Source organism: Cebus imitator, unplaced genomic scaffold (assembly GCF_001604975.1).
Source record: "Cebus imitator isolate Cc_AM_T3 unplaced genomic scaffold, Cebus_imitator-1.0 Scaffold256, whole genome shotgun sequence".
In the NCBI taxonomy this organism is placed as follows: Eukaryota; Metazoa; Chordata; class Mammalia; order Primates; family Cebidae; genus Cebus; species Cebus imitator.
In genome coordinates, this window is record NW_016107571.1 from 715,018 (window position 1) to 738,370 (window position 23,353).

Here is a 23,353-nt window from a genome sequence, read left to right on the forward strand (position 1 = left end):
TAGAGACGGGGTTTCACCATGTTGACCAGGATGGTCTCGATCTCTTGACCTCGTGATCCACCCGCCTCGGCCTCCCAAAGTGCTGGGATTACAGGCGTGAGCCACCGCGCCCGACCCGGATGATAATTCTTAAACCCTTCTTTTCTGGATCCTGGAATACCCTTGCCAATCCATATATCCATTAATCACTTTGTCAATTTTTTTTTTTTGAGACAGGGTCTCACTTTATCACCCAGGCTGGAGTGCAATGTGCAATCATGACTCACTGCAGCCTCAAACTCCCCATGTCAAGCAATCCTCCCCCTTCAGCCTCCTGAGTAGCTAAGACTACAGGTGTGCCCCACCACACCCAACTAACTTTTTTATTTTCATTTTTATAGAGACAGGGGTTTTGCTAGTTGTTCATGCTGGTCTTGAATTCCTGGGCTCAAGTGATCCTCCTGCCTCAGTCTCCCAAGTTGTGTGCCTATAATCCCAGCACTTTGGGAGGTCGAACCGGGAAGAGCAATTGGGACTGGGAGGTTGAGGCTTCAGTGAGCCATGATCGCACCACCGCACTACAGCCTGGGTGACAGAGTGAGACTCTGTCTGTAAAAATAAAATAAAATAAATCATTCAATCAATATTTATTGAGTCTCTCCTATCCACCAGGCCCTATTCTATGTGCTTGGAGTACATCAGTGAACAAAACAGACAAAGGTCCCTGTTTTTATGGGGTTTACATTCCAGTAGGATGAAGAGAGATAATAAACAAAAAGAAATAGATGATCCATACGTAATAAATTATATAGTATGTGAGGATGTAAAAAGTGCCATGGTGCCATGGCGAAAAGAAAAAGCAGCTCAGAGCTCAAGGGATTAGGAAAGCTAAGGAAACGGGTTGTAATCTTTTCGTTCTTGTTGTAGAAACAGGGCCTCACTGTGTTGCCCGGGCTGGTCCTGAACTCCTGGCCTCAAAGTGATCCTCCTGCCTCGGCCTTCCAAAGTGCTGTGATTACAGCATGAGGCACTGTGCCTGGTTCAATCATTTTTTTTAAGTGGTAAAATTTTAAATGAAAGCTTATATAAGATTATAATATAGTCCAGGTGTGGTGGCTCGCATCTATAATCCCAGCACTTTGGGAGGCTGAGGCAGGTGGATCATTTGAGGTCAGGAGTTTGAGACCAGCCTGGCCAACCTGGAGAAACCCAATCTCTACTAAAAATACAAAAATTAGCCAGGCAGGGTGGCGTGCTCCTGTAACCCCAGGTTGCAGTGAACTGAGATCACACCACCACACTCCAGCCTGGGTGACAGAGCGAGACTCAGTCTTAAAAAAAAAAAAAAAGATTATAATATAAACAACAGATACAGTAGATTTAAAAGGTATACATTTACATATTTTGACATATAACAATTATTATCAAAGTTAATTTATAAGAACCGTGACCCTATACTGATGAACACAAACATTTTGATAACAAGGTCTAAAGATGCAAATTACAATCTTTTATCAGCCTGACAGCATTCATTGAAGTCAAATCAGGCATTTTGGGAAATCTAGGGTTCCTTGGAACACAATTTGAAAACCACTCCTTGGAGGGAAAGTGAGGGGACAGCTGGAAGCAGCCTGTTTTTACAGTTTGAGGGTAGCTTCCTAAAGCATTCCAATTTGAGAAAAAGGACCTGGTCATTTGAGGGGGCTCCAGGGGGCATTGAGGCTCTGGTGTGAGATGGACAGTGCCAGCAGATGGCTTTCTGCTCAGGCAGTCCAGACATTGGTAGGAGGGCCAATCTCCAAGACAGGTTCTGAAACAAACAAGAAGGGAGCGAGAAAGAGTCCCGTCTTTTCCCCTGGGAACAAGACTATTCTACTTTCCCTTTCTTACACAGAACCATATGTAAGCCCAGCTCAAGGCCCTTTCTCAGACAGATCCCACATCCCAACAAAGACATGCCACACTTCACACAGGTGTTAAAGTATGTTTGCTCAGCCAAGACCAGCCACTAACCTTGTGAATTGCTTATTTCTACACTATTCCTAAAACAAAAGTTGTATTTACCTACACAGATCTTGCCAAGTGAGTGCAGTTTTCAACAAAAACAGGAATCTTTGGATTTTGGGGGAAGGTTTTATCTGTAAGTCTAGATTCCTATTTTTCCACTTGCATTTTTTATTCCTCTTCCCCACTCTGCTTCTATCAACAGCAACCTTGGTAGCCTTAATCTCTGGCTCCCTTTCTAGTCCAGCAGTTGGACAAGGGTTTGAATGGCAAGGTGGCTCTAGAAAAACTGCATAGGAGTGTTTCGATCAACTCTATATAAGCTGATTTTTATCCAGAGTGCTGTTATGAAAGCATTAGGTTGGGAGCCTGAATTCTTGGAATCTATTTTCCTTCTGCCATTGATTTCTCAACGGGCCCCATTGACTGAGATATGAATTGTTTTGTTTTGTTTTGCTTTTTTTCTTTGAGACAGAATTTTGTTCTTGTTGCCCGGGCTGGAGTGCAATGGCATGATTTTGACTCACTGCAACCTCTGCCTCCTGGGTTCATGCGATTCTCCTGCCTCAGCCTCCCAAGTAACTGGGATTACAGACACCTGCCACCATGCCTGGCTAATTTTTTGTGTTTTTAGTAGAGACGGGTTTTACTGTGTTGGCCAGGCTGGTCTCAAACTCCTGACCTCAGATGATCCACCTGCCTTGGCCTCCCAAAGTGCTGGGAGTACAGGAATGAGTAGTCTAGCCTGGACATCAGAACAGGACCCAATCTCCTAAAAAAAATGGGAATGACAATTATTATATCTGCCTAATAGTGTTATTTTGAGGATTGGTTAACACAGGTGAAGGATTTAGAAAGGGGCCCGGCATGTAATAAGTACTAATTTTATTATTTCCTTTACCTTAAGCCCTGTCCCAACACTCCTTTTTAACATGAAAATGGGGGCCAGGCGCGGTGGCTCACGCCTGTGATCCCAGCACTTTGGGAGGCTAAGGTGGTGGATCACAAGGTCAGGAGATCGAGACCATCCTGGCCAACATGGTGATACCCCGTCTCTACTAAAAATACAAAAATTAGCTGGGTATGGTGGTGCATGCCTGCAATCCCAGCTACTCAGGAGGCTGAGGCAGGAGAATCGCTTGAACCAGGGAGTCGGAATTTGCAGTCAGCAGAGATTACGCCACTGCATTCCAGGCTGGTGACAGAGCAAGACTCTGTCTCCAAAAAAAAAAAAAAAAAGAAAGAAAAGATGAAAATAGGCCAGTGCTATGGCTTACACCTGTAATCCTAACACTGGCTGAGGCAGGAGGATTGCTTGAGGCCAGGAGTTTGAGACCAGTCTAGGTAATAGAGCAAGACCCTTGTCTCTACAAAAATTTAAAAAATTATCTGGGTATGGTGCTGTGCACCTGTAGTCCTAGCTACTCAGGAGGCTGAGGTGGGAGGATTGCCTGAGCCCAGGAGGTAGAGGCTGCAGTGAGCTGATTGTGCCACTGAACTCCAGCCTGGGTGACAGAGTGAGACCCTGACACTAAAGAAAAGAAAAGGAAATACTCCTAGTACAGGTTACAGTCATAAGACACTTGTGCTGTCCAATTGACAAATCATGATCTCAATTATTACCTATAGCATAGTGAGGGAGTGATTTCTGCATTTGCTGAGGAAGAAGGAGAAGCTCAGCCACAGTGAGGAGCTTGACAAGAGCATGAGCTGCTGTCTGAGCTGCACCCAAGTCCATTCAGTACTAAAGCCCTCAGGAGAAATGTTTTACTTTGATAAAACATCCCATTGAGAACATTGTACTCCTGCGGGGAAGGGGTAATGAAAGGAGGAGGCAGGTGCAGAAAGAGGAGTTGGAGCCCCTGAGATAAACTTTATCTTCTTACAGTTTTGCCCAGGGCCAATCCTACTTACCTCACTTTTCACTCCCTCAACCAAACACAGAGGCCCGTCTTCCAAATTTGACTGGCATCCAACTTAAACACCTTGATGAAACCCGAGCTGGGAGAGGAGGTCGGTTTCAGCATTTTGGTTAATCATTTATTAAAACCATCTTAACAGGGGTCAGTGTGTAAACAGCTGAGCCATTTTTGCTAAAATGTCAGGTTGAGCAAATATTTGACAAGCAGAGAAAGGTCTTGGTGCAGAATGAATTTTCTAACACACAACTTGTACTTTATAAGATCCAGGAATTGGCATCTTCCTCACTTTTCAGCCTCTCCCCCCAACATTCTTCCTGGCCAAATCAGTCAAAAGCAGGAGTCTCTGGTCCCTCTGTGCTGAATTGGGCCTCCTGCTTGTTAGCCAAGTAAATGAGCTGAGAAGACCCCAGCTGTTTCTTGGACAGTAGCTCCCTCCTGTCCAGCCTAATAAGACAGAGACGGAAGGGATATGGAGATGTGCAGTTGAGGGAACTTTCTGGCGCAGGCCAGCAACGCTGCAATTAGGAGATTTTCTCATCCACGAACTCAGGTGGTGCCTGGAGAAGAAGAAGGAATCAGTTGAGAAATAAGCCTTTAACTGAAAGTCAGGGGAAAAAACGTTTAATCCTTATTAACTCTCCTGTGACCACTCCCAAATAAAAATAATTCCCTAACACTCAGGTAGTAATAGTTACTGCAATCTAGTGAGTCTCTACTTACAATGTGCCAGGTATGTGCTGGCTCCAGCAAGATGTATATTATTATTCCTGTTCTACAGACGAGAAGGCTGAGGCTCAGAGAGGTTAAGTAACTTGCCTAAAGTGACACAGCTGCTAAATGATGAAGCAGGATCCAAACCCCTATCCATCTAGCTTAAAATTTCATTCCACTGTACCATACTGCCTGCCAGGCAATAGAAAGAGAGAGAAGGTCTTACTGTTATTCAGCACTTATCTGCAGGTGACACACTAGTCATATTAGAAGTAGTGGTGGCAGTGGTAACAGTATTGTAATGTGCACCTTATAAAGCAGTTGTTTTTATTCTGGAGAAAGTAAATTGCCTAGAAAACTTTCAAAAAAATTTTTATTTGCATGAACTATGCATATTTTTCTAGGTAGAGAGAAACATTCTTTTTTTTCAAACTTTCGAAAGAGTTTCTAAATTCAAAAAAAGTTAAATCCACTGCTTGAAAGGGAGAGTCAAGCTGGGCACAATGGCTCATGCCTGTAATCCCAGCACTTTGGGAAGCTGAGGTGGAAGAACTGGTTGAAGCCAGGAGCTCAAGACCATCTTGGGCAACATAGCGAGATTCTCTCTCTACCAAAAAAAGAAAAAAAGAAAGAAAGAAAACAAACCCATGTGATGGAAAGATGATAAAAAATAAAAAAAACTAATAGAGATTCATTGAAATAGTTCTCGCTATTCAGAGGTTCATAGATTTGAAGTGGAGCTAACATAGACATGAGAAGAACATGCAGAGAGTGGGATAAAACTGATAGCGTGCTTCCTTTCCTGTCCTGTTCCGTCCTTTCCTTTCCTTTCCTGGCCTTTCCTTTCTTTCCTCCTTCCTTCCTTCCTTTCCTTTCCTCCTTCCTTCCTTCCTTCCTTCCTTCCTTCCTTCCTTCCTTCCTTCCTTCCTCCCTCCCTCCCTCCCTCTCTCTCTTTCTTTCTTTCTTCTTTCTTCTTGGACAGGGTCTCTCTCTATCGCCCAGGCTGGAATGCAATGACATGATCATGGCTCACTGCAGCCTCAACCTCCTGGGCTCAAGCAATTCTCTGACCTCAGTTTCCAAATAGCTGGGACTATAGGCCTGCACCACCATGCCTGGCTAATTTTTGTATTTTTGGTAGAGACAGGGCTTGCCATGTTTTCCAGGCTGGTCTTGAACTCCTGGACTCAAAAGATCCTAAAGTGCTGGGATTACAGGCAGGAGCCACCATGCCCAGCAGTTAACATTTTTCATTAGGTACAAATCAAGAGTTAAAGAAAGTGTTCGGGCCAGTGCAGGAGGTGGGAGGATTGCCTGAGCCCAGGATTCTAGGTTGCAGTGAGTTAAGATTGCACCACTGCAGTACAGCCTTGGCAACAGAACAAGACTCTGTCTCTAAAAAATGACAATAACAAAATAATAATAAAGAGGCTGGTCGCAGTGGCTCATGCCTGTAATCCCAGCATTTTGGGAGGCCAAGGTGGGAGGATCACCTCAAGTCGGGAGTTTGAGACCAGCCTGACAAACACAGAGAAACCCCATCTCTACTAAAAATACCAAATTAGCCGGGAGTGGTGGCACATGCCTGTAATCCCTCAGGAGGCTGAGGCAGGAGAATCACTTGAATCCGGGAGGCAGAGGTTACAGTGAGCCGAGATCGCGCCATTGCATTCCAGCCTGGGTGACAAGAGCGAAACTCTGTCTCAAAAATAAATAATAAATAATAAAGCTAGTGTGGGACACTAGGTTGAGGCAAGTGGAGAGAACCTTACATGTTAGGTGAAGTCCAAGGAAATTACAAACCTGATTTGTGTAGAATGGTTGCATGAAGAAAAGGAAATTTCAAAGGTGGAAGGCCTTCATTCCAGGCATATTTCAGAACATTCATAGAAAGGCTTGGAATGAGTGTGAAAGCAAAGTCATGTTTTACTTCAGCACTTTAGGAGTAGAAAAACCACACCCACAGTCACACTACGGTACCTGGAAGATGGTGAACTTTCTGAGCCTCCCCAGTTTTCAGGGAACTTGGGTTGGTGGTAATTAACCTGCAAGAGGCTATTTCCATCCCCCTTCCTTGCTGGTCCTTTGAAGGAGCCAGTTCTCAATCTCCTGCTCCAAGTGTCATGGGGTCGGGGGGTTGGGGGAGGCCGGGCGGCGGGTTGCTAGTAGTGGATTTTCATTAGCACCTGGAAGAGGTGCAAAGGGATGGCTGAGCAGGGTTTGGGGAACTGGAAATGACCCTACTGAGGCAAGGGAAAGGGTAAGTGTGCAGGATTTTCTACTTCCGGCAATATCTGCATGGCAGTGCACGTAGGGGCTTGGCAGTCACAGGGCCATGAAGAGGCCAGGAGCTCAGCTTTCTTATGTAACTCCAAATATTTCTTCTTGTTTTGGCAATTTAGAGAAAGGATCCTCTTCCTGTAACGTGCGCCCAGCTTGCACAGACAAAGATTATTTCTACACACACACGGCCTGTGATGCCAACGGAGAGGTAGGTAGCACCATCTTGGAGCCCCTAGCCCCAGATGGAGTGTCTTTCACTCCCTGAGCTTTGCCACCATTTGGAGCTCCAGCAGTCAGTGACCCTGGCACTAGTTAAAATCCCACAGACCTTTGAGGGAACCCCAGGGCTAGGTGGGGCAGGGGGCAAAATGAGACCTCTTCATTCATTTTCCGGTCAGAAACTGTTTTGCAGCATGTGTTTCACTGTTTATATACATACGCTCTGTTTCAAAAACCCACTTCATTCTCTCTTGCTTGCTTCTTTTATTTGCCGAGCCCCTTGGGGCAGAGCCTGCCTGTCGTGCACAGCCTTGCCCCTCGGTGCTGCATTTGTGGGCTGGCACGGAACGATTCCTGCTTGTGGCCTGACTTGTTCCGTTTCTGCGGCTTCTCTTTCCTCCAGGCTTTCTGCCTTAGAAAGAACTTTCCCTCCTAATCTACATTGTTACTAAGTCAACAAGCACTCTTTGAGGTTAACTGATGTGTCAGGCAGGGCGCTATAGGCTGGGGAGTCAGGGATGACTGAGGCAAGCTCCTGCCCTCAGGAAGCGCACAGTCCTGCATGGGAGGCTGGAGAGAGAAACACGAGCCCAATCAAGGCAACCAGAGGGATGTGCAGGGAATTGGGAGCACCCAGAAGAGGAGCGACCAGGACCTGGGGTGGGGGTGGCAGAGAAAGCCTCTCAGAGGAGGCCATTTGTTCAACAGCCCACAAATACTTATCAAGTAGCTTCTCTGTGCCAGGTACTGTGCTAGGCACTAGGTATGTATCAGTTAAGAAAACTGAGGGAACCTCTAGCTCTTATGGAGCTTAAGTCTTGTTGGGGAGGGAGACAAATGGGTATATAATATTGCAATTGGTAGAAAGTGGTAGGAAGGAAAAAAATAAACCCGGATTAGGAGATAGAGAATGATGGAGAGGGATGCTGCTATTTTAGAAAGGATAAGGATGGCCTCTCTGAGGAGGTGATATTTGCGCAGAGGCGTGAAGGAGATGAGGGAGCAGCCACGGAGCTTTCCAGGCAGCGGGCACGGCAGGAGTGGAGGCGGCAGCTGCAGGGCCTGGTGGGTGGAGGAACAGCGTAAGTGAGCAGGGAAGGGCTTGAGGCACAGGGAGAAGGGCCTGGTTGAGCTGTCTCTATCCCCTAAGCCAGAGACTCTCGAGGGGATAGAACTGGGAGTTGGGAATTCTGCACTCAGCACTAAGCATGATGCTTGGCTCTTAAGATGCATAAACATTTGCTGGCTGGATGGCTGGCTGACTTCTCCCTTTCCTAACTAAGCATGGGTTAAAGTCTGGTCTTTAACAATGAATATTTTTCACGTCATCTCTTACCAGCACCACCTCCCTGATGTATTTGGGGCATCATCTCCTTCCCCAGCAGCCAAGAGAGAATGGCTGTGTTTTGTCAGCTGCACCTTAGACCCAGTTCTGTGGTGTGTGGTATTCTGTAAGACCTTGTAAAAATTATTTTCATTTTCTTGGTCTCAGCTGACTCACTAATGAAAGGCAGATGATTAATTCTGCTGCTCTTCTCCCTCCTGTTCATAACATGTGACTGAATGTGGCTGTCTTTCCTCCCTTCTGCCCCATTCAGTTCCCTCCCTGGGCTCACACCAAAGCCTCCTGGATCAGCAGTGTGTTTGCTGCCTGCAAGCCCAGGTGTCTGCCTTGGCCTAACTACCACCGGGGCCTTTAGATGCTGGGTCAGACCAAAGCCTGTGTTCCCGCCTTACAGCACAGCCAAAGCCCAGCTCAGAGGAGGAGCACTGAAGCGTGTGCTTTCAGGAGTGTGTGTGAATATGCATTCCCCAGTCGTGGCTGGCAGAATTCCACCTTGTGCCTCATTCCCACATGGGTTCTGCTCAGTCTGGTGATTCAGTTTGTCTTCTAAACTGTATTTTAAAATCAAGGGACACACCTCAAGCTGGCTCCTATGATTATGTTTCTGACCTTGGCTGTGCCTCAGTCATTTCTCAGGGACCAGGTTGGCCCATCCACTGGGGCTACTGAGCGTGCTGTTCCAAGAGCAGGCCTGAGTCAGTGTGCTGGCTCCTGGGACCTCCTCTCCCTGAGACTCACAGGAGGCAGGTGGGGTTCAAGCCTGGGACTCTGGCTGTCACAGCCCTTCACAGGGAGGAGGGCCAAGCTGAACAGGGGGAGGAGGAGCCCAGGGCTCCCCATCAATTAAGGCAGCCTGTGTCCCTCCTTAAGGACTTGTTTCTTTCTCCTTTTTTTTTTTTTTTTTTAAAATGGAGTCTGGCTCTGTTGCCCAGGCTGGAGTGCAGTGGCACAATCTCGGCTCACTGCAACCTCCGCTTTCTGGGTTCAAGTGATTCTTCTGCCTCAACCTCCCGAGTAGCTGGGACTACAGGTGTGCGCCACCATGCCCAGCTAATTTTTGTATTTTTTTAGTAGAGAAGGGGTTTCTTTCTTTTTTTTTCTTTTTTTTATTAAGGGCAGGGACTTAATCAGCGAAGGGGTTTCACCATATTGGTCAGGCTGGTCTTTAACTCCTGGCCTTGTGATCTGCCCACCTCAGCCTCTCAAAGTGCTGGGATTACAGACGTGAGCCACTGCTCCCAGCAAGGACTTGTTTCTTACCTTGAAAAACTATGGACAGAGGCCTTAGTCATCCTTCTTTTCATGTGTGTGGTATGCTGCACAGATCATGTTCATCAACCCCTCAGTGCAACCCATAAGGGTCCTTTATTGTCCGTGACTCGATCTGAGGGCCATATGGGAAGAATGGAGCTGCCCACCTTCACCCCTGACTCAGCTGGGGTCTCCTGAGGGTCATCTCCACTTCTGCACACAATGCAGGGACCATGTCTCGTTCATCTCGTGAGACCCCAGGTCTGGCACATAGATGTATTAGGCTTTCTGTAAAGGTTGACCCAATCAATAAAAGATCAAAGAATGCACCACTCAAACAGTAAGCTGGGACATCTCAGCCAACCCCTCATTCCCCAGGGGGCATGTGAGTCCCCTCCACTCTGTGCCTTTCTGAGTTCTGGGATTTTCACCAGCTGCTTTTCCTGTGACCTTGATAGCAACAAGATTCTACAGTGGAATCGGAGCTTTCTCTAAGACAACTGGTCCCACATCCTCTGTCATGTCTTCATTAGAGCTATTCCCTGTCACCCGGGCAACATTCATTTGGCAGATAGTTATTGGGCACAACCATGAGTCAGGCACTGGTTCGGTGCTTGGGATACATCAGTGACCGACACAAAGTTTCCACCCCTCCAGAGGAACTCTTGCCTGGCCCGGAATCTGTGTCTCTGCCCCCAATCCCCATCCTCAAGGCAGAGTCCCAAAGATGTCTTAAATCTCACACAGGCTGAGCTGTACTTAATCCATTTCTGCAGACACAGCTCATGTACAAATGGGCCATGCCGAAAATCTGTAGTGAGGACCTTGAGGGGGCGGTGAAGCTGCCTGCCTCTGGTGTGAAGACCCGCTGCCCACCCTGCAACCCGGGCTTCTTCAAAACCAGCAACAGCACCTGCGAGCCCTGCCCATACGGTTCCTACTCCAATGGCTCAGGTAACCTCCTCCCCAGCCCACTCCCTGCCTCACATCCAGCCCCCCGTCGGCTGTGAGGGTGGGCTGCGTGGGCACTCAGAGTGGCCAGCTGAATGCAGACTCCACCCTTCCAAGGGAGGCAGTGAGGACCAGGCCACCTCTGAAGACTAAACTCAGGAGAAGAGAGGTCAGGGCTGGCCTTGTCTGCAGGTCAGAGTCAGACTTGAGGCTGCCTTCCTTTCTCCTCGCTCTAACTGCAAATGTGACTCAGGCCTGGAGGTGCCCAATCCTCAAAGCAGAGCTTCCAGCACGTAGCAGAGATGCTGACTAGAAGGCTTAAGGGGCTGGGATGACCAGCTTGACACAACCAGAACCTATAAGCCATGCTGCCTTGGGGGGATTTGTGTACCTGTTAATATAAATGCATTTAATGATAATGTGACAATAATATGAACTACGTGTATCAGACTAGAAGGTACATTTAAGTTCTGAAATGGAAATTTTGGTGGGCAAGTAGGATGGCTGGCATCTTAGAATGAAGGCCCAGTGTTTACATCTTGAGTTAGCTAAATACGTTGTCAGAATGTTTTTGAGTCAGCCTGACACACCTTCCTGCAGCAGTACTCAGCAGCCAGGCTTGTTGGCTGCTCGCCACTGTTGCCACTTGTCTGTGTGGCAGCAGCTCCAGTCAAAGTGGCCGCAGCTTTCCCGCTGAATGCATGGATCTTGTGGTTCCCCAGATTGTACCCGCTGCCCTGCGGGAACTGAACCGGCTGTGGGATTTGAATACAAATGGTGGAACACGCTGCCCGCAAACATGGAAACGACCGTTCTCAGTGGGATCAACTTCGAGTACAAGGGCATGACAGGTAATTGCCTCCCCCTGTGCCATGGGCTGTCAGCTCCCTGCACACCCTCAGTTCTCCCAGCATCACATTTCTTCACAACAGTGATGTCTGAGAAAAATAAGCTAACCAGGTCATGCATTCCCTTGAAAGTTCCACTCCTCATGGACATATGTCCTGCCAAGATGGCTTTAGAGGAAGGAACAGAGCTGGAAACATAAGCGTGCACTTCAAAGGTCTTTCTCTGAGAGCTTCAGGGTCTTTGACCAAAGTGGCAGGATAAGTAAGGTGGTTCGTGTTCAGTGGTGGTTCTGGGCGCCTCAAAAGATGGTGTCACATCTCCCTTCCAGAGTGTCATCTGGGTGCACATTTGCCTTGCACCCAAGAGCACAAGGACATTAACTCTCCCCTCTCCTTTTCAGGCTGGGAGGTGGCTGGTGATCACATTTATACAGCTGCTGGAGCCTCAGACAACGACTTCATGATTCTCACTCTGGTTGTGCCTGGATTTAGGTGAGGAATCCAAAGCCCACGGGCGTCCAGGCCAGCTTGGCCATATCTGAATCCCAAGTATTTTGGAATATTGTAGAGGAGAGGGATTCTGGGGTTGTGTTTCATTTCATTTCAAATGTCAGTTGAGAACAGAGGGCACAGTCATAGTTTGACCAAGGTAACCTGAATGCTAACACGTTTCAAGCCGTCCATGTTGATTTACTGACTGCTCTCTCAGCCCGTATAGCTTCTCCCATCCATTAGCCACGTGCTATTCAAATTCTTCCTCCTCACAGCATCACTTCAGATTAAAAAAAAAAAAAAAAAAAACACCAAAAAATAATAGGGCCAGAAATGCCCATAGCTAGTTCATCTTTATTTGGGGCAAGAAGATTGGGAGGGATTGTTCTTATTATCATATTTGTCCCCGTATCTCAAGAAGACCTAGGGCAACAAGAAATTTGTTTTCCACTAAACAAACACACAAACACATCTCCTGGCTGCGTGGTGTGGTGGAAGGAACACTGGACTGAAAGGGCACTCGTGATTTGCTGCTTACTTGCTGTGCGACCTTGGGAAAGTCACTTCACCTATTCAGGCTCCGGGCCCCTCATCCACAAAACCAGTGAGTGATTTAGGACTGAGGTTGAGATGGCTCTTCCAACCCACTGGTTAACACAACTGCATAGAGATACTGAGAACTGGAGGTCCTCAGAATTCAGGCAAATGACTAAAGCCAAACGGAAAGCCATGAATGAATTTTCAAGGTCAAAGTGAACTCTTCTGTTTATATGAGCTCTGAAGATAAGGAGCAACCACTGAATGGGCTTCCCCATTGCCAATTTGACACCTTCATTCCCTCCTTCGAGGTCCCTGCTCCCTATCCCTGGGATGGTGCTCAGTTTGCCTTCCCTTAACACACATTACTCAGAGCTGGCCAGATACAGCCTGTGTTTGCAAGGCAGTAAACTTTTTAGGCTCTTTTGGAATAACACTCAAAAAATACTTTCCAGTTTGCAAATCTGATCGCTGTAGTAAATTGCTGCCTCATCCCCACTACCACCCCAGCCCACTTGGGCACAGCTCTCTCTTTCCCAAAAGTAGGACCAAACTGAGGACTTTGGAGGATCACAAATTCTGCTCCTTTAACCCCAGCAAAGCTCCCCAGAGCTGGAGAGAGAGAGCTGCTGATTATATGTCAACAATTTACAGTCTTATGATAGCAGTGCTTCTCAAACTTAAATGTGCGCACGAATCACCTGGGAATCATATTAACATGCAGATTCTGATTCACTGGGTCTGGGAGGAGCCTGAGGTTCTGCAGTTCTAATAAACTCAGGGAGATGGCCATGCTGCGGGTCTGCAGACCATAGTCTGCTAGTGAGGTGATACAGCATTTTATAAAGCACCTCCATATCTGTCATGCCTTCAGGTCTCCCCACAATGGTGGGAGGTAGGTAAGAAAGAGATTTCATCACCTCCATTTTGCAGATGAGGCAACTATGGTTTGGCTGGGTCAGGGTCACAAAGCTGGGAGGGCAGAATTGGATTTAGTCCACACACTTTCCATCGTACTCAGAACCTAATCCTGTCCCCCAGCAGACCCTCTGCTGTTGTCTGGGCTCCTCAGTAAGCACTGCCTGGCCTCTAGAACTGACTTTTAATTTCTGCCCCTACAGACCTCCACAGTCGTTGATGGCAGACACAGAGAATAAAGAGGTGGCCAGAATCACGTTTGTCTTTGAGACTATCTGTTCGGTGAACTGTGAGCTCTACTTCATGGTGGTGCGTTTTCCTTTCTTTGCCCGCTATAGGGCCTCCAGGGGAGGGTTAGTCCTATCTGCCCCATTGGTATGTCCACGTGACTGACACCCCACTTGTAGTGATTCCACAGAGGAAAGGCCCAGACTGACCAGCAGGGACGTCACAGTTTAACAAGGGTCTCACCAACCGTGATGGCACTGGGATGGCAGCCACATGGGCCCCCAGTTTCCCTCTGGCCATCACACCCTCTTCACTTGTCTGTCCTGGGTTCAGGGTGTGAATTCTAGGACCAACACTCCTGTGGAGACCTGGAAAGGTTCCAAGGGCAAACAGTCCTATACCTACATCATTGAGGAGAACGCTACCACGAGCTTCACCTGGGCCTTCCAGAGGACTGTTTTTCATGAGGCAGTAAGTTTCTCCCCTTCCTCAGACACCCAGCTCCCAGGAGAGACACTCCGAACCCAGGAGGATTCTTAGCATTAGCTTAAGCATGAGTCTGAAGTTCCGAATCCAAGGGTTAGAAGGATCTTAGGGAGTCGAGCAGAAAACTGCCTAACCCAGCCCTCTGAGGACCACTTTGTCCAAATGACTTCCTGGAAAGATGACACCGTAAGAAATAAGCTGGCCCTCCTTGTAGTCCCTGCCCTGATACATGTGGTACCAGACTTGTTGTTTTTTTAAAATAATAACAACTCTGCTTTTATTTTCTCAACTCAAAGGAATACAGGCTCATTGCAGAAAACTCAGAAAGTAGAAATAAACAAAAATAAGAAATAAAATCAGCCACAATCCCGCTACCCAGAGATAAACGAGTTAACATCTGGAGCATCTCCTATACACTCTATTTCTCTACAAATATATTTTTTTTCTTGTTTACAAGGAAAAGTCTTGCTTTTTTCATAAAACAGTATCCATTGCATATTTTCCCCATGGCACTTAATATTTTTATATGTCCTATAAATGGTTCAGTCTCATTTTAAAATGACACCAGCTACACGTGAAGAGCTACTGGCAAGTGGGTAAAAAGGGTCGGATGCTTGTAAGATTCTTCTTGACTATCACAGGATGAAAGATTAAGTACCTTGCTCTTTCGAGAGGCCTCAATTGTTGCTGCTGTCTCAGGCCTCCCCCTCTCCTCTCTTGTTTCCTTGTCTCCAGAGCAGGAAGTACACCAATGACGTCGCCAAGATCTACTCCATCAATGTCACCAATGTCATGGATGGCGTGGCCTCCTACTGCCATCCCTGTGCCCTAGAAGCCTCTGATGTGGGCTCCTCCTGCACCTCTTGTCCTGCTGGTTACTATATTGACCGAGATTCAGGAACATGCCACTCCTGCCCCCCTAATACAATTCTGAAAGCCCACCAGCCTTATGGTGTCCAGGCCTGTGTGCCCTGTGGTCCAGGGACCAAGAGCAACAAGGTACCTGCAGTCTGGCATGCACTCTAAACCTGGCCCTCTGGTTGGATGACATCACAAGATGCTGGGTCCTGGGTGGGGTTCTTGAGAGGCTGATACCCAAGTGCTCCCCTTAGCATACTCCTAGGCTGGAGTCCTGGAGGACATCCATCTAGGCTATGACTGTGGAGGGTGAGCAGGGCTTGATTTCCAGGGTTCAGGACTTAGTCACTGGCAAGTCTCATCTTCAGGTGGCAGGTAAGAGAGGTTGGCGACTGTGTGGTCTAGAGGGTTATTTGGCATCTGTGCAGAGACCTAGAGGGAAGGAACAGTGGGGTGGGGCCTGTGGCTTATATCCAGCATTGTCCAATCCGGCCTGTTTTTATGGAAATCTGCCCCTTCTTCTTTGAAAAGATAAAAACCCAACCATTGCTGGGACATATGAATAACTGGCATTGCTATCTTCTATCCCAGTGGCTTCTCAGCTTTACCAGTATAAGGATTCCTTTCCTAAGCGGGAAAAGGCTGGGTGCAGTGGCTCACACCTATAATCCCAACACTTTAGGAGGCTGAGGTGTGAAGATCATTTGAGCCCGGGGGTTCAAGGTTGTAATCAGCCATGATTGTGCCACAGCACTCCAGCCTGGGTGACAGAACAAGACTCTGTCTCTAATTTAAAAATAAATAAAAATAAAGGCACCTTTAAAAACTAGTAAATAAGTAAAGTGGATAAGCAGTGTTGCTGTCCCCATGGACTTTCTGCGTCTGAGAAGTACTTATGACTAAAAGTTCTTAGGTATTAATCAATGCTTTTAAATGACTTTGTATTTTACTGATCACATACATCTATAAGGCACTATCAATATGTACTCCACAAACGTTGCCTAGTTCATCTGTGCAGTGAGTGCAACGATTCTACAGACCCCTGGCAACCTCTTTGGGGTACCCTGGACTTTTGCCACAACCTTCCTTCCCTGGAGCTCCCTCTGCTGCTGTGGGAGGAAATGACAGTTGTGTGCGGCTGCCTCGGAATGGTGACCCTAAAACAGAGCAATGAAAGGGTTTATGGGAAGAAAATTTCCTTTTGGAGTTCAGTTTCCTACAGAGAACCTGAGAAACAGGAAGCAGCAGGGTTCAGTGAGTTTTACACTGTGAGGGAGGGAGGAGGGAGCAAGAGGGGTTTCTCTTCTTCCATCTCAGATTCCTCATTGTCTTCTGCTCGAAAGTAAAAAGGGTCCTCTTGTGTCTTGAGAAGCTTCTATAATCCAGGCACAGGGATAAGGCTATAGAATTTGACTGAACTCCCTTCTGAAAAATAATAGGTTTGGATTTGTCCATCACATATGTGCTAATAACTGAATGGCAACATATACATCAGTCCCGCTTGTGCCTGTTTCACTTCTTTTACTGGCCACCCCGAATCCTTTCTTCCTCCTCATTACCCCAATTGGGCGGGACCAGACTGGGGAGAAAACTGCCACTCTCAGCCGCAACCCCTCAAAGGCCCGGCCTGAGCAGCTGGCCTGACCCGTCCCTCCCCCGCTCAGATCCACTCTCTGTGCTACAATGATTGCACCTTCTCACGCCACACTCCGGCCAGGACTTTCGACTACAACTTCTCTGCGTTGTCAAACACGGTCACTCTCGCTGGAGGGCCAAGCTTCACTTCCAAAGGGCTGAAATACTTCCATCACTTTACCCTCAGTCTCTGTGGAAACCAGGTAAGGTATGCCAGTTGACAGGTTGAGAATTGAATGGGGGAGGCCCGTGGATCAGAGGCCAGAGACAGACACAGGAGAAAACCAGAAATCCTTCAGGCAGCAGGGGGTTAGGGAGCTTCAGATGATTTTTTTTTTTTTTTTTTGAAACCGAGTCTTGCTCTGGCTCTGTCGCCCACACTGGAGCGCAGTGGCGCGATCTCGGCTCACTACAACATTTGCCTCCAGGATTCAATTGATTCTCCTGCCTCAGCTGCCCAAGTAGCTGGGATTACAGGCACCCGCCATCACCCCCGGTTAATTTTGTATTTTTAGTAGAGATGGGGTTTTGCCATGTTGGCCAGGCTGGTCTCGAACGTCTGACCTTGTGACCCATCCGCCTCTGCCTCCCAAATTGCCAGGATTACAGGCGTGAGCCACCACCCCCGGCCTCAGAGATTTTTAAATATTGTTCTCCCTGAGGACATTTTCCCCTAAAATTAAATAATCAGGATTATAAACACTTAGAAAAATAAAGATGTTTAAAATAAGGTGTTCTTTTACTTTTACCTGCTCTTTATTTCCTCAGAATAAGTATATTTAAAAATATCCAGGAGGAAGGGTTTTTTTTCCCTTCCTTGAAAAAGCAGTCTTCAGCAATCACTGCATTTGTTGCTTGTTTTCTACAGGCTGGATAAAATCAACCGTTTCTGGTTCATCCACATGTCTCTTTGCTGACAGTACAAAAGAAAGTAACATGAAATGCTTTATAAGGAAAGATTGTCACCATCAGCCATTTCATGCTGCTGCAAATATTTCAGATCCAAAATTCAAAGGCAGAAATGTCAAGGTTAATCCCACCACTGCACATGACTAAACTGCAAACAATTAGAAGTTGGAAAGTTCATTTCGAATGTTACAAAATAGACTGGGTGCAGTGGTTCATGCCTGTAATCCCAGCAATTTGGAGGCCAAGGCAGGTGGATCACCTGAGGTTTGCAGTTCAAGACCAGCCTGACCAACATGGTAAAACCCTGTTTCTACCAAAAATACAAAAATTAGCCAAGCATAGTGGCGCACACCTATAGTTCCAACTACTTGGGAGGCTGAGGTAGGAGAATTGCTTGAACCCGGGAGGTGGAGGTTGCAATGAGCCGAGATGATGCCACTGCACTCCAGCCTGGGTAACACAGCAAGACTCCATCTAAAAAAAAAAAAAAACAGTTACAAAATAAAGAGCATGTTGAGCATTCAGTCTTTGACTCTGTTGGTGGTAAGGCCTTCACAGCATAGAGCTCTGACCATCTTCTGCAGCATACAAAGAAGTTGATGGGTGTTTATATAAAGAACATGTCAAAAAATAAACTAATGTATGAAAGACAGTTTATTTCTTGTTTTCAGAAGTCTTTGAAGAGGTTAAAATGAAGGCTCAGAAGTAACAGGTCATGATCACTTAGGAAATAAAACTGATTAAAGCAGCCTCCATGTAGCAAAAGTTTCACTCAGTGAATTATGAAGAGCTATGAAGGTGGGGAATTTGGGGAAATGGTGTATTTTTTTCTTTGCTCCTTTCCTTTTTTAAAAATGCTTATGGTATACTGCCGCACCACAGATCGTTAGTTCAAAGACAAAAGAACTCTTTGTTTTATTGTAATGTAAGGGTTTCCTTCAGTTTTTAAGCTTACCTACTTTTTACAATCTAGAAAAAAAAAGCTAAGAGACACCAGATTAGCACCATTTATAATAAAATTTATAACACTGAAAATGTTGGCTGGGCACAGTGGCTCACCCGTCTAATCCCAACACTCTGGGAGACTGAGGCAGGAGGATTGCTTGAGCCCAAGAGTTCAAGACCAGCCTGGACAACACAGAGAGACCCTAACTCTACCAAAAAAAAAACAAAAAAAAAAACAAAACTCCCCTATGGTTCCAGCAACTCAGGATGCTCAGGCAGGAGGATCACTTGAACCCAGGAGGTCAAGGCTTTGAGTTATGATTTTTTATTTTATGATTTGAGCTATGATTGCACCTTGGCACTCCAGCCTGGGCAATAGATCAAGACTCTGTCTCAAAAGAAAAAATCAAATCTGTCTTATCATTAGACCTGGGTTGAATAACATTCCCCTACAACACACCACTGGAAAGCTGAAAATTTAGATGTAAAAAAGCCTTCCCTATTCCCTTCTGGGGATTCCTCTGTGCCCACTCACTTCTTCCCACTTCTTCCTCCCCACTCCCCAACCAGGGTAGGAAAATGTCTGTGTGCACCGATAACGTCACTGACCTCCGGATTCCTGAGGGTGAGTCAGGGTTCTCCAAATCTATCACAGCCTACGTCTGCCAGGCAGTCATCATCCCCACAGAGGTGACAGGCTACAAGGCCGGGGTTTCCTCACAGCCTGTCAGCCTTGCTGACCGACTTATTGGTGAGTAACTCTGCTGCTTCAGCCTTGAGTGTGTGTGTGTGTGTGTGTGTGTGTGTGTGTGTGAGGTTACCAGGCTGGGAGGTAAAAGGTCCCACATGAGGGGCCCAACCTCTTGACCTGTGTTTTCTATTCCATTCTGTATGCCAAGTGTTCCCGGGGCCTCTGACAAACCCTTGGGTCGCCCCTTTCATAAGCCACTCAGGGATGTGATGAGATGAAGTGAGGTTGCATGTTGATAGGTTTTGGAAGAATTGAAGTGGTTGCCAGCTAATGCTACTAGTGGGAACTAATTAGGAGCTCTAATTTGGCAGGGGTGACAACAGATATGACTCTGGATGGAATCACCTCCCCAGCTGAACTTTTCCACCCGGAGTCCTTGGGAATACCGGACGTGATCTTCTTTTATAGGTGAAGATGAGAGGCTAGGCTAATGCAAGTGAAACCTAGGACTCCTCCATAATTTCTGCTGCATACCTCCCTCTCTAGCCACCTACTGCTTATCAAGCCAGAACATGTCTAAGGTCCAGCAGATCTGTCCAGTCATGATAGCTAAAGGCTGGGAGTTCCCGATCCCAGCTTCTTGGGTATTACTGGAGCAGGTCTGCCCTAGAGGCAAGGAGAAATTCTGGATGATCTGCAGTGGACTTCCCTTCCAGCCTAAGCAGGCTCCAGTGTACGCCAGCCATGATTTTCTGAAACCAGGGCATGTCCCCCTTGACTGCATTGATCCTCACCCTTCCATGTATACACCAAGGCCTGTGCACTCCCTGTGTGCTAGGCTAAAGCCCAGGTCCTGACTTCCCCAGCTAGGGAATTGCTCCATGCTGATTTCACCTGGTGGCTGTCCAATAACACAGCTGAGTGACTCATTCCCCTATGGGGGCTGGCTTTCTCTGCAGGTCCAATGATGTGACCCAGTCCTGCAGTTCTGGGAGATCAACTACTATCCGTGTCAGATGCAGTCCACAGAAAACTGTCCCTGGAAGATTGTTGCTGCCAGGGTAAGCCCTGCAAAGGGGTGTAACAAAGGCCAAAATCTCCCTTCCTTGAAGTCATTCCATCCTGAGATCCAGAGATTACTGAAAAAGAGCAAAAAAAGAGTTTGAGATGCATTTATGGGCTCTTAGGAGCACAGTCATGGCCCCAAAACCTCAACCGTCAGATGGCAAGAATGGGGCAGAAGGAAGAGTGAAAGCTGCCCTCATATTCGTGGACCATTGTGGTGGCCGCTGTGCAGCACAGTAACCAACAGCTCGGCTGAGAGCCAGATTGAATCATCTCCTCCACTTACTACCTATGTTATCAGGATATGTTTCTTACCTTCTCTAGATCTCTTTTTTCCTTATCAGTACAAAATGGGTATAATGCTAAATTCCCTGAGGGAGTTGTTTTGAGGATTAAATGAGACAAGGAGGCTTTAGGACATTTCATGATCTCCACCATTATGAGGATTAGTCAAGGTTTAGGGATCCTAGGAATCTCTCTGCAACTATAATACCCAGTTCTGAGTTTAATAGCAGAGTGAACTAAATAAAAAACTTCCAAATGAATATGACCACAGGACACCCCTCCCCTCCCCATATAACAGCAACTAACATCTTGACGGGCACTAGCATCTTGAGGAAGATGTTTTGAAAATGCCGCACCTAAACAGCTGACTTGGGAGACGCGGAGCAGAGCAGGGCGTCTTGACCCAATAGTGGTGTCTGAGTGTCAAATCCCTGCTCTTGCTGTTGTAAACACCACAGTAAAGTACATAGCAGGTATCCATGACCGGACGTTCATTCCTGAAGCCCACCTCAACTCCAATCTCACCCCCAGGAAGCTGTGTCAAAGTGGCTATTGCAAAATGTTGCAAGTCCGTGAGGAGGACGGGATCCTCGGAGGGGCTCATGGGACAGCCATGCTAGAGCTCAGACACCTTCAATGGTTCCCATGTGATGTCAGCAAAAACATAAACCAGCAGAATGTGGGGAGCCCACTAGAGGCCAGGAAGGCCTCTTATCATCCATGAAATCAGAGATCAAAACCTGTGTTAAGGACTAGTTGCAAAGATCCTGGTAGGGCTGACAGTTGGGCAGGGAGAGGATAAATCAGGCAAGCTGTGAGACAATAGGCATCCAACCAGATCTTCCCCACTGGTCTAGCGAGTGAGAGCTCAGGTCTCCTTTCTGCTTTGGTAGAACGTGCTCCGATGGGACCTGTGATGGCTGCAACTTCCACTTCCTGTGGGAGAGCGCGGCTGCGTGCCCGCTCTGCTCAGTGGCTGACTACCACGCTATCATCAGCAGCTGTGTGGCTGGGATCCAGGTGGGTTTCCCTCTGACTGAGCACTCCCACGAGAGAAGGGAATGGAAGAGCTGAGTTCCTTATTTTTCTCCCCAACAGAAGACTACTTATGTGTGGCGAGAACCCAAGCTATGCTCTGGTGGCATCTCTCTGCCTGAGCAGAGAGTCACCATCTGCAAAACCATAGATTTCTGGCTGAAAGTGGGCATCTCTGCAGGCACCTGTACTGCCATCCTGCTCACCGTCTTGACCTGCTACTTTTGGAAAAAGAATCAAAAGTACATGATGGGGTATTGGAGTTTGGGGATGGACAGGGTTGGATTATTGATCAGGGAGAACATCTGAGAGTATCAACTCAAGGGGTTTTTCTCTGGAGTTGGCTACAGACTCTGTGACTCTGGTCAGAGGCTTGTTGAGCCACTTACCCAGTGTATGCTTTAGGCATCCTGACTCCTGAACAGGAATGGTACCATGGTGGCAGACTATAAATGGATGTTAGATCCTCAAAAGCAAAGGGTATCCTTAATGCGTTGTTATTTTTAACAATACAGAGAATGACATTATGATGTCAATATTTCTCTTAAGCTTTGAGATCACAGAAACAGACAGCCTTAAGGAAGCAAGATCACTGAACTGGGAACCAAATTCCTTCTGGTCGCCCAGCCCAGACACCATTTTGCCATGCTTCAGTCTCCTTACCCATGTCATGGGAGTAGGACCTGCTCGTAGCCCGACCTCTCTACCTCTTTCCCCCTTATTCCCACATTTTGGGATCTTGTCTTTCCCATCCTCCTGTTCCATAGACTAGAGTACAAGTATTCCAAGCTGGTAATGAATGCTACCCTCAAGGACTGTGACCTGCCAGCAGCCGACAGCTGTGCCATCATGGAAGGTGAGGATGTGGAAGACGACCTCATCTTTACCAGCAAGAAGTCACTCTTTGGGAAGATCAAATCATTTACCTCCAAGGTAGGGGGCCTGGCCAGTGCACTGAGGTCAGCCTGGAGGGCTGGAGGAGACACTGCTCCTCAGACACTGAATGGTCCTGTACTGTTCAGAGCACCCTGCTCCCCACACCCCATATGACTCTATTTCCCCACTCTGAAAATCTTGCCTTCTGCCTTCTGTGTTTCTTTCCCCTGGGGCCCAAGGCTGCTCTTGATCAGGCTCCTTCTCTTCCAACATGCACTCCAGTTAGTGAACTGTTTGGGCCTTTGCACTTCCAGAAGGAGTACTGAACCATCCATGTTGTAAGAATCATTCCCCACCCCTTTTTTCACTTTCACTGAAAGGGGGAAAAGGTTATCTCTAGGATCAACTTCTGATAGAAGTCAGGCTCTCCTTTGACCAGTGGAGGGTGCTGTCCTCCAGGTGTCTGGGCCCGGTCCTTTGGGAGCTGAGTCATAGTTAAATCTCAGCTGTTCCCCACTGAGCAATTCTGAGCTGGGAGGGTTGGCTCTGTGTGGGTGGGTGAGTGAGTATGAGGCTCATAAATGCAATACAGACAACACTGTCACTGGGCGTGGGGCCAGCAGAGAGCATCCAATCATCTCCTCCAGGGCCACAGCCCTCTGCAGCCCCACTCTGCCAGTGCCTGTACCTGACTACTGCTCTGAGCCAGTTCATCCCAATAGAAGTGGGTGGGGAGGGCAGTAGGAGGAAGGAAGGTATTGGCAGGTGGTAAGAAAGGACACCACTTGGGTATTTAGATTGCTGAGTCTTGTTTCCTTTGTGCTGACCTGCTAGGGAGACTCCCTTGGTCTTCCTAGGCTATGATTTTTTTTTTTTTTTT

At 47.2% G+C, this 23,353-nt stretch overlaps 1 protein-coding gene across 1 annotated transcript in view; it reads left to right on the top strand.

The window, feature by feature from the left end:
* ELAPOR1 (endosome-lysosome associated apoptosis and autophagy regulator 1) overlaps nt 1-23,353 on the top strand; it is a 96,673-nt gene that overhangs the window by 66,259 nt on the left and 7,061 nt on the right. The window contains exons 6-19 of the mRNA XM_017499228.2: nt 7,019-7,107; nt 10,491-10,668; nt 11,388-11,516; nt 11,915-12,005; nt 13,664-13,769; nt 14,022-14,159; nt 14,910-15,173; nt 16,697-16,870; nt 19,092-19,272; nt 19,584-19,680; nt 20,172-20,273; nt 21,456-21,582; nt 21,661-21,839; nt 22,365-22,530. Of these exons, the coding sequence (XP_017354717.2) occupies nt 7,019-7,107; nt 10,491-10,668; nt 11,388-11,516; nt 11,915-12,005; nt 13,664-13,769; nt 14,022-14,159; nt 14,910-15,173; nt 16,697-16,870; nt 19,092-19,272; nt 19,584-19,680; nt 20,172-20,273; nt 21,456-21,582; nt 21,661-21,839; nt 22,365-22,530 (2,021 nt within the window). The remainder of the gene's footprint in view (nt 1-7,018; nt 7,108-10,490; nt 10,669-11,387; nt 11,517-11,914; nt 12,006-13,663; nt 13,770-14,021; nt 14,160-14,909; nt 15,174-16,696; nt 16,871-19,091; nt 19,273-19,583; nt 19,681-20,171; nt 20,274-21,455; nt 21,583-21,660; nt 21,840-22,364; nt 22,531-23,353) is intronic.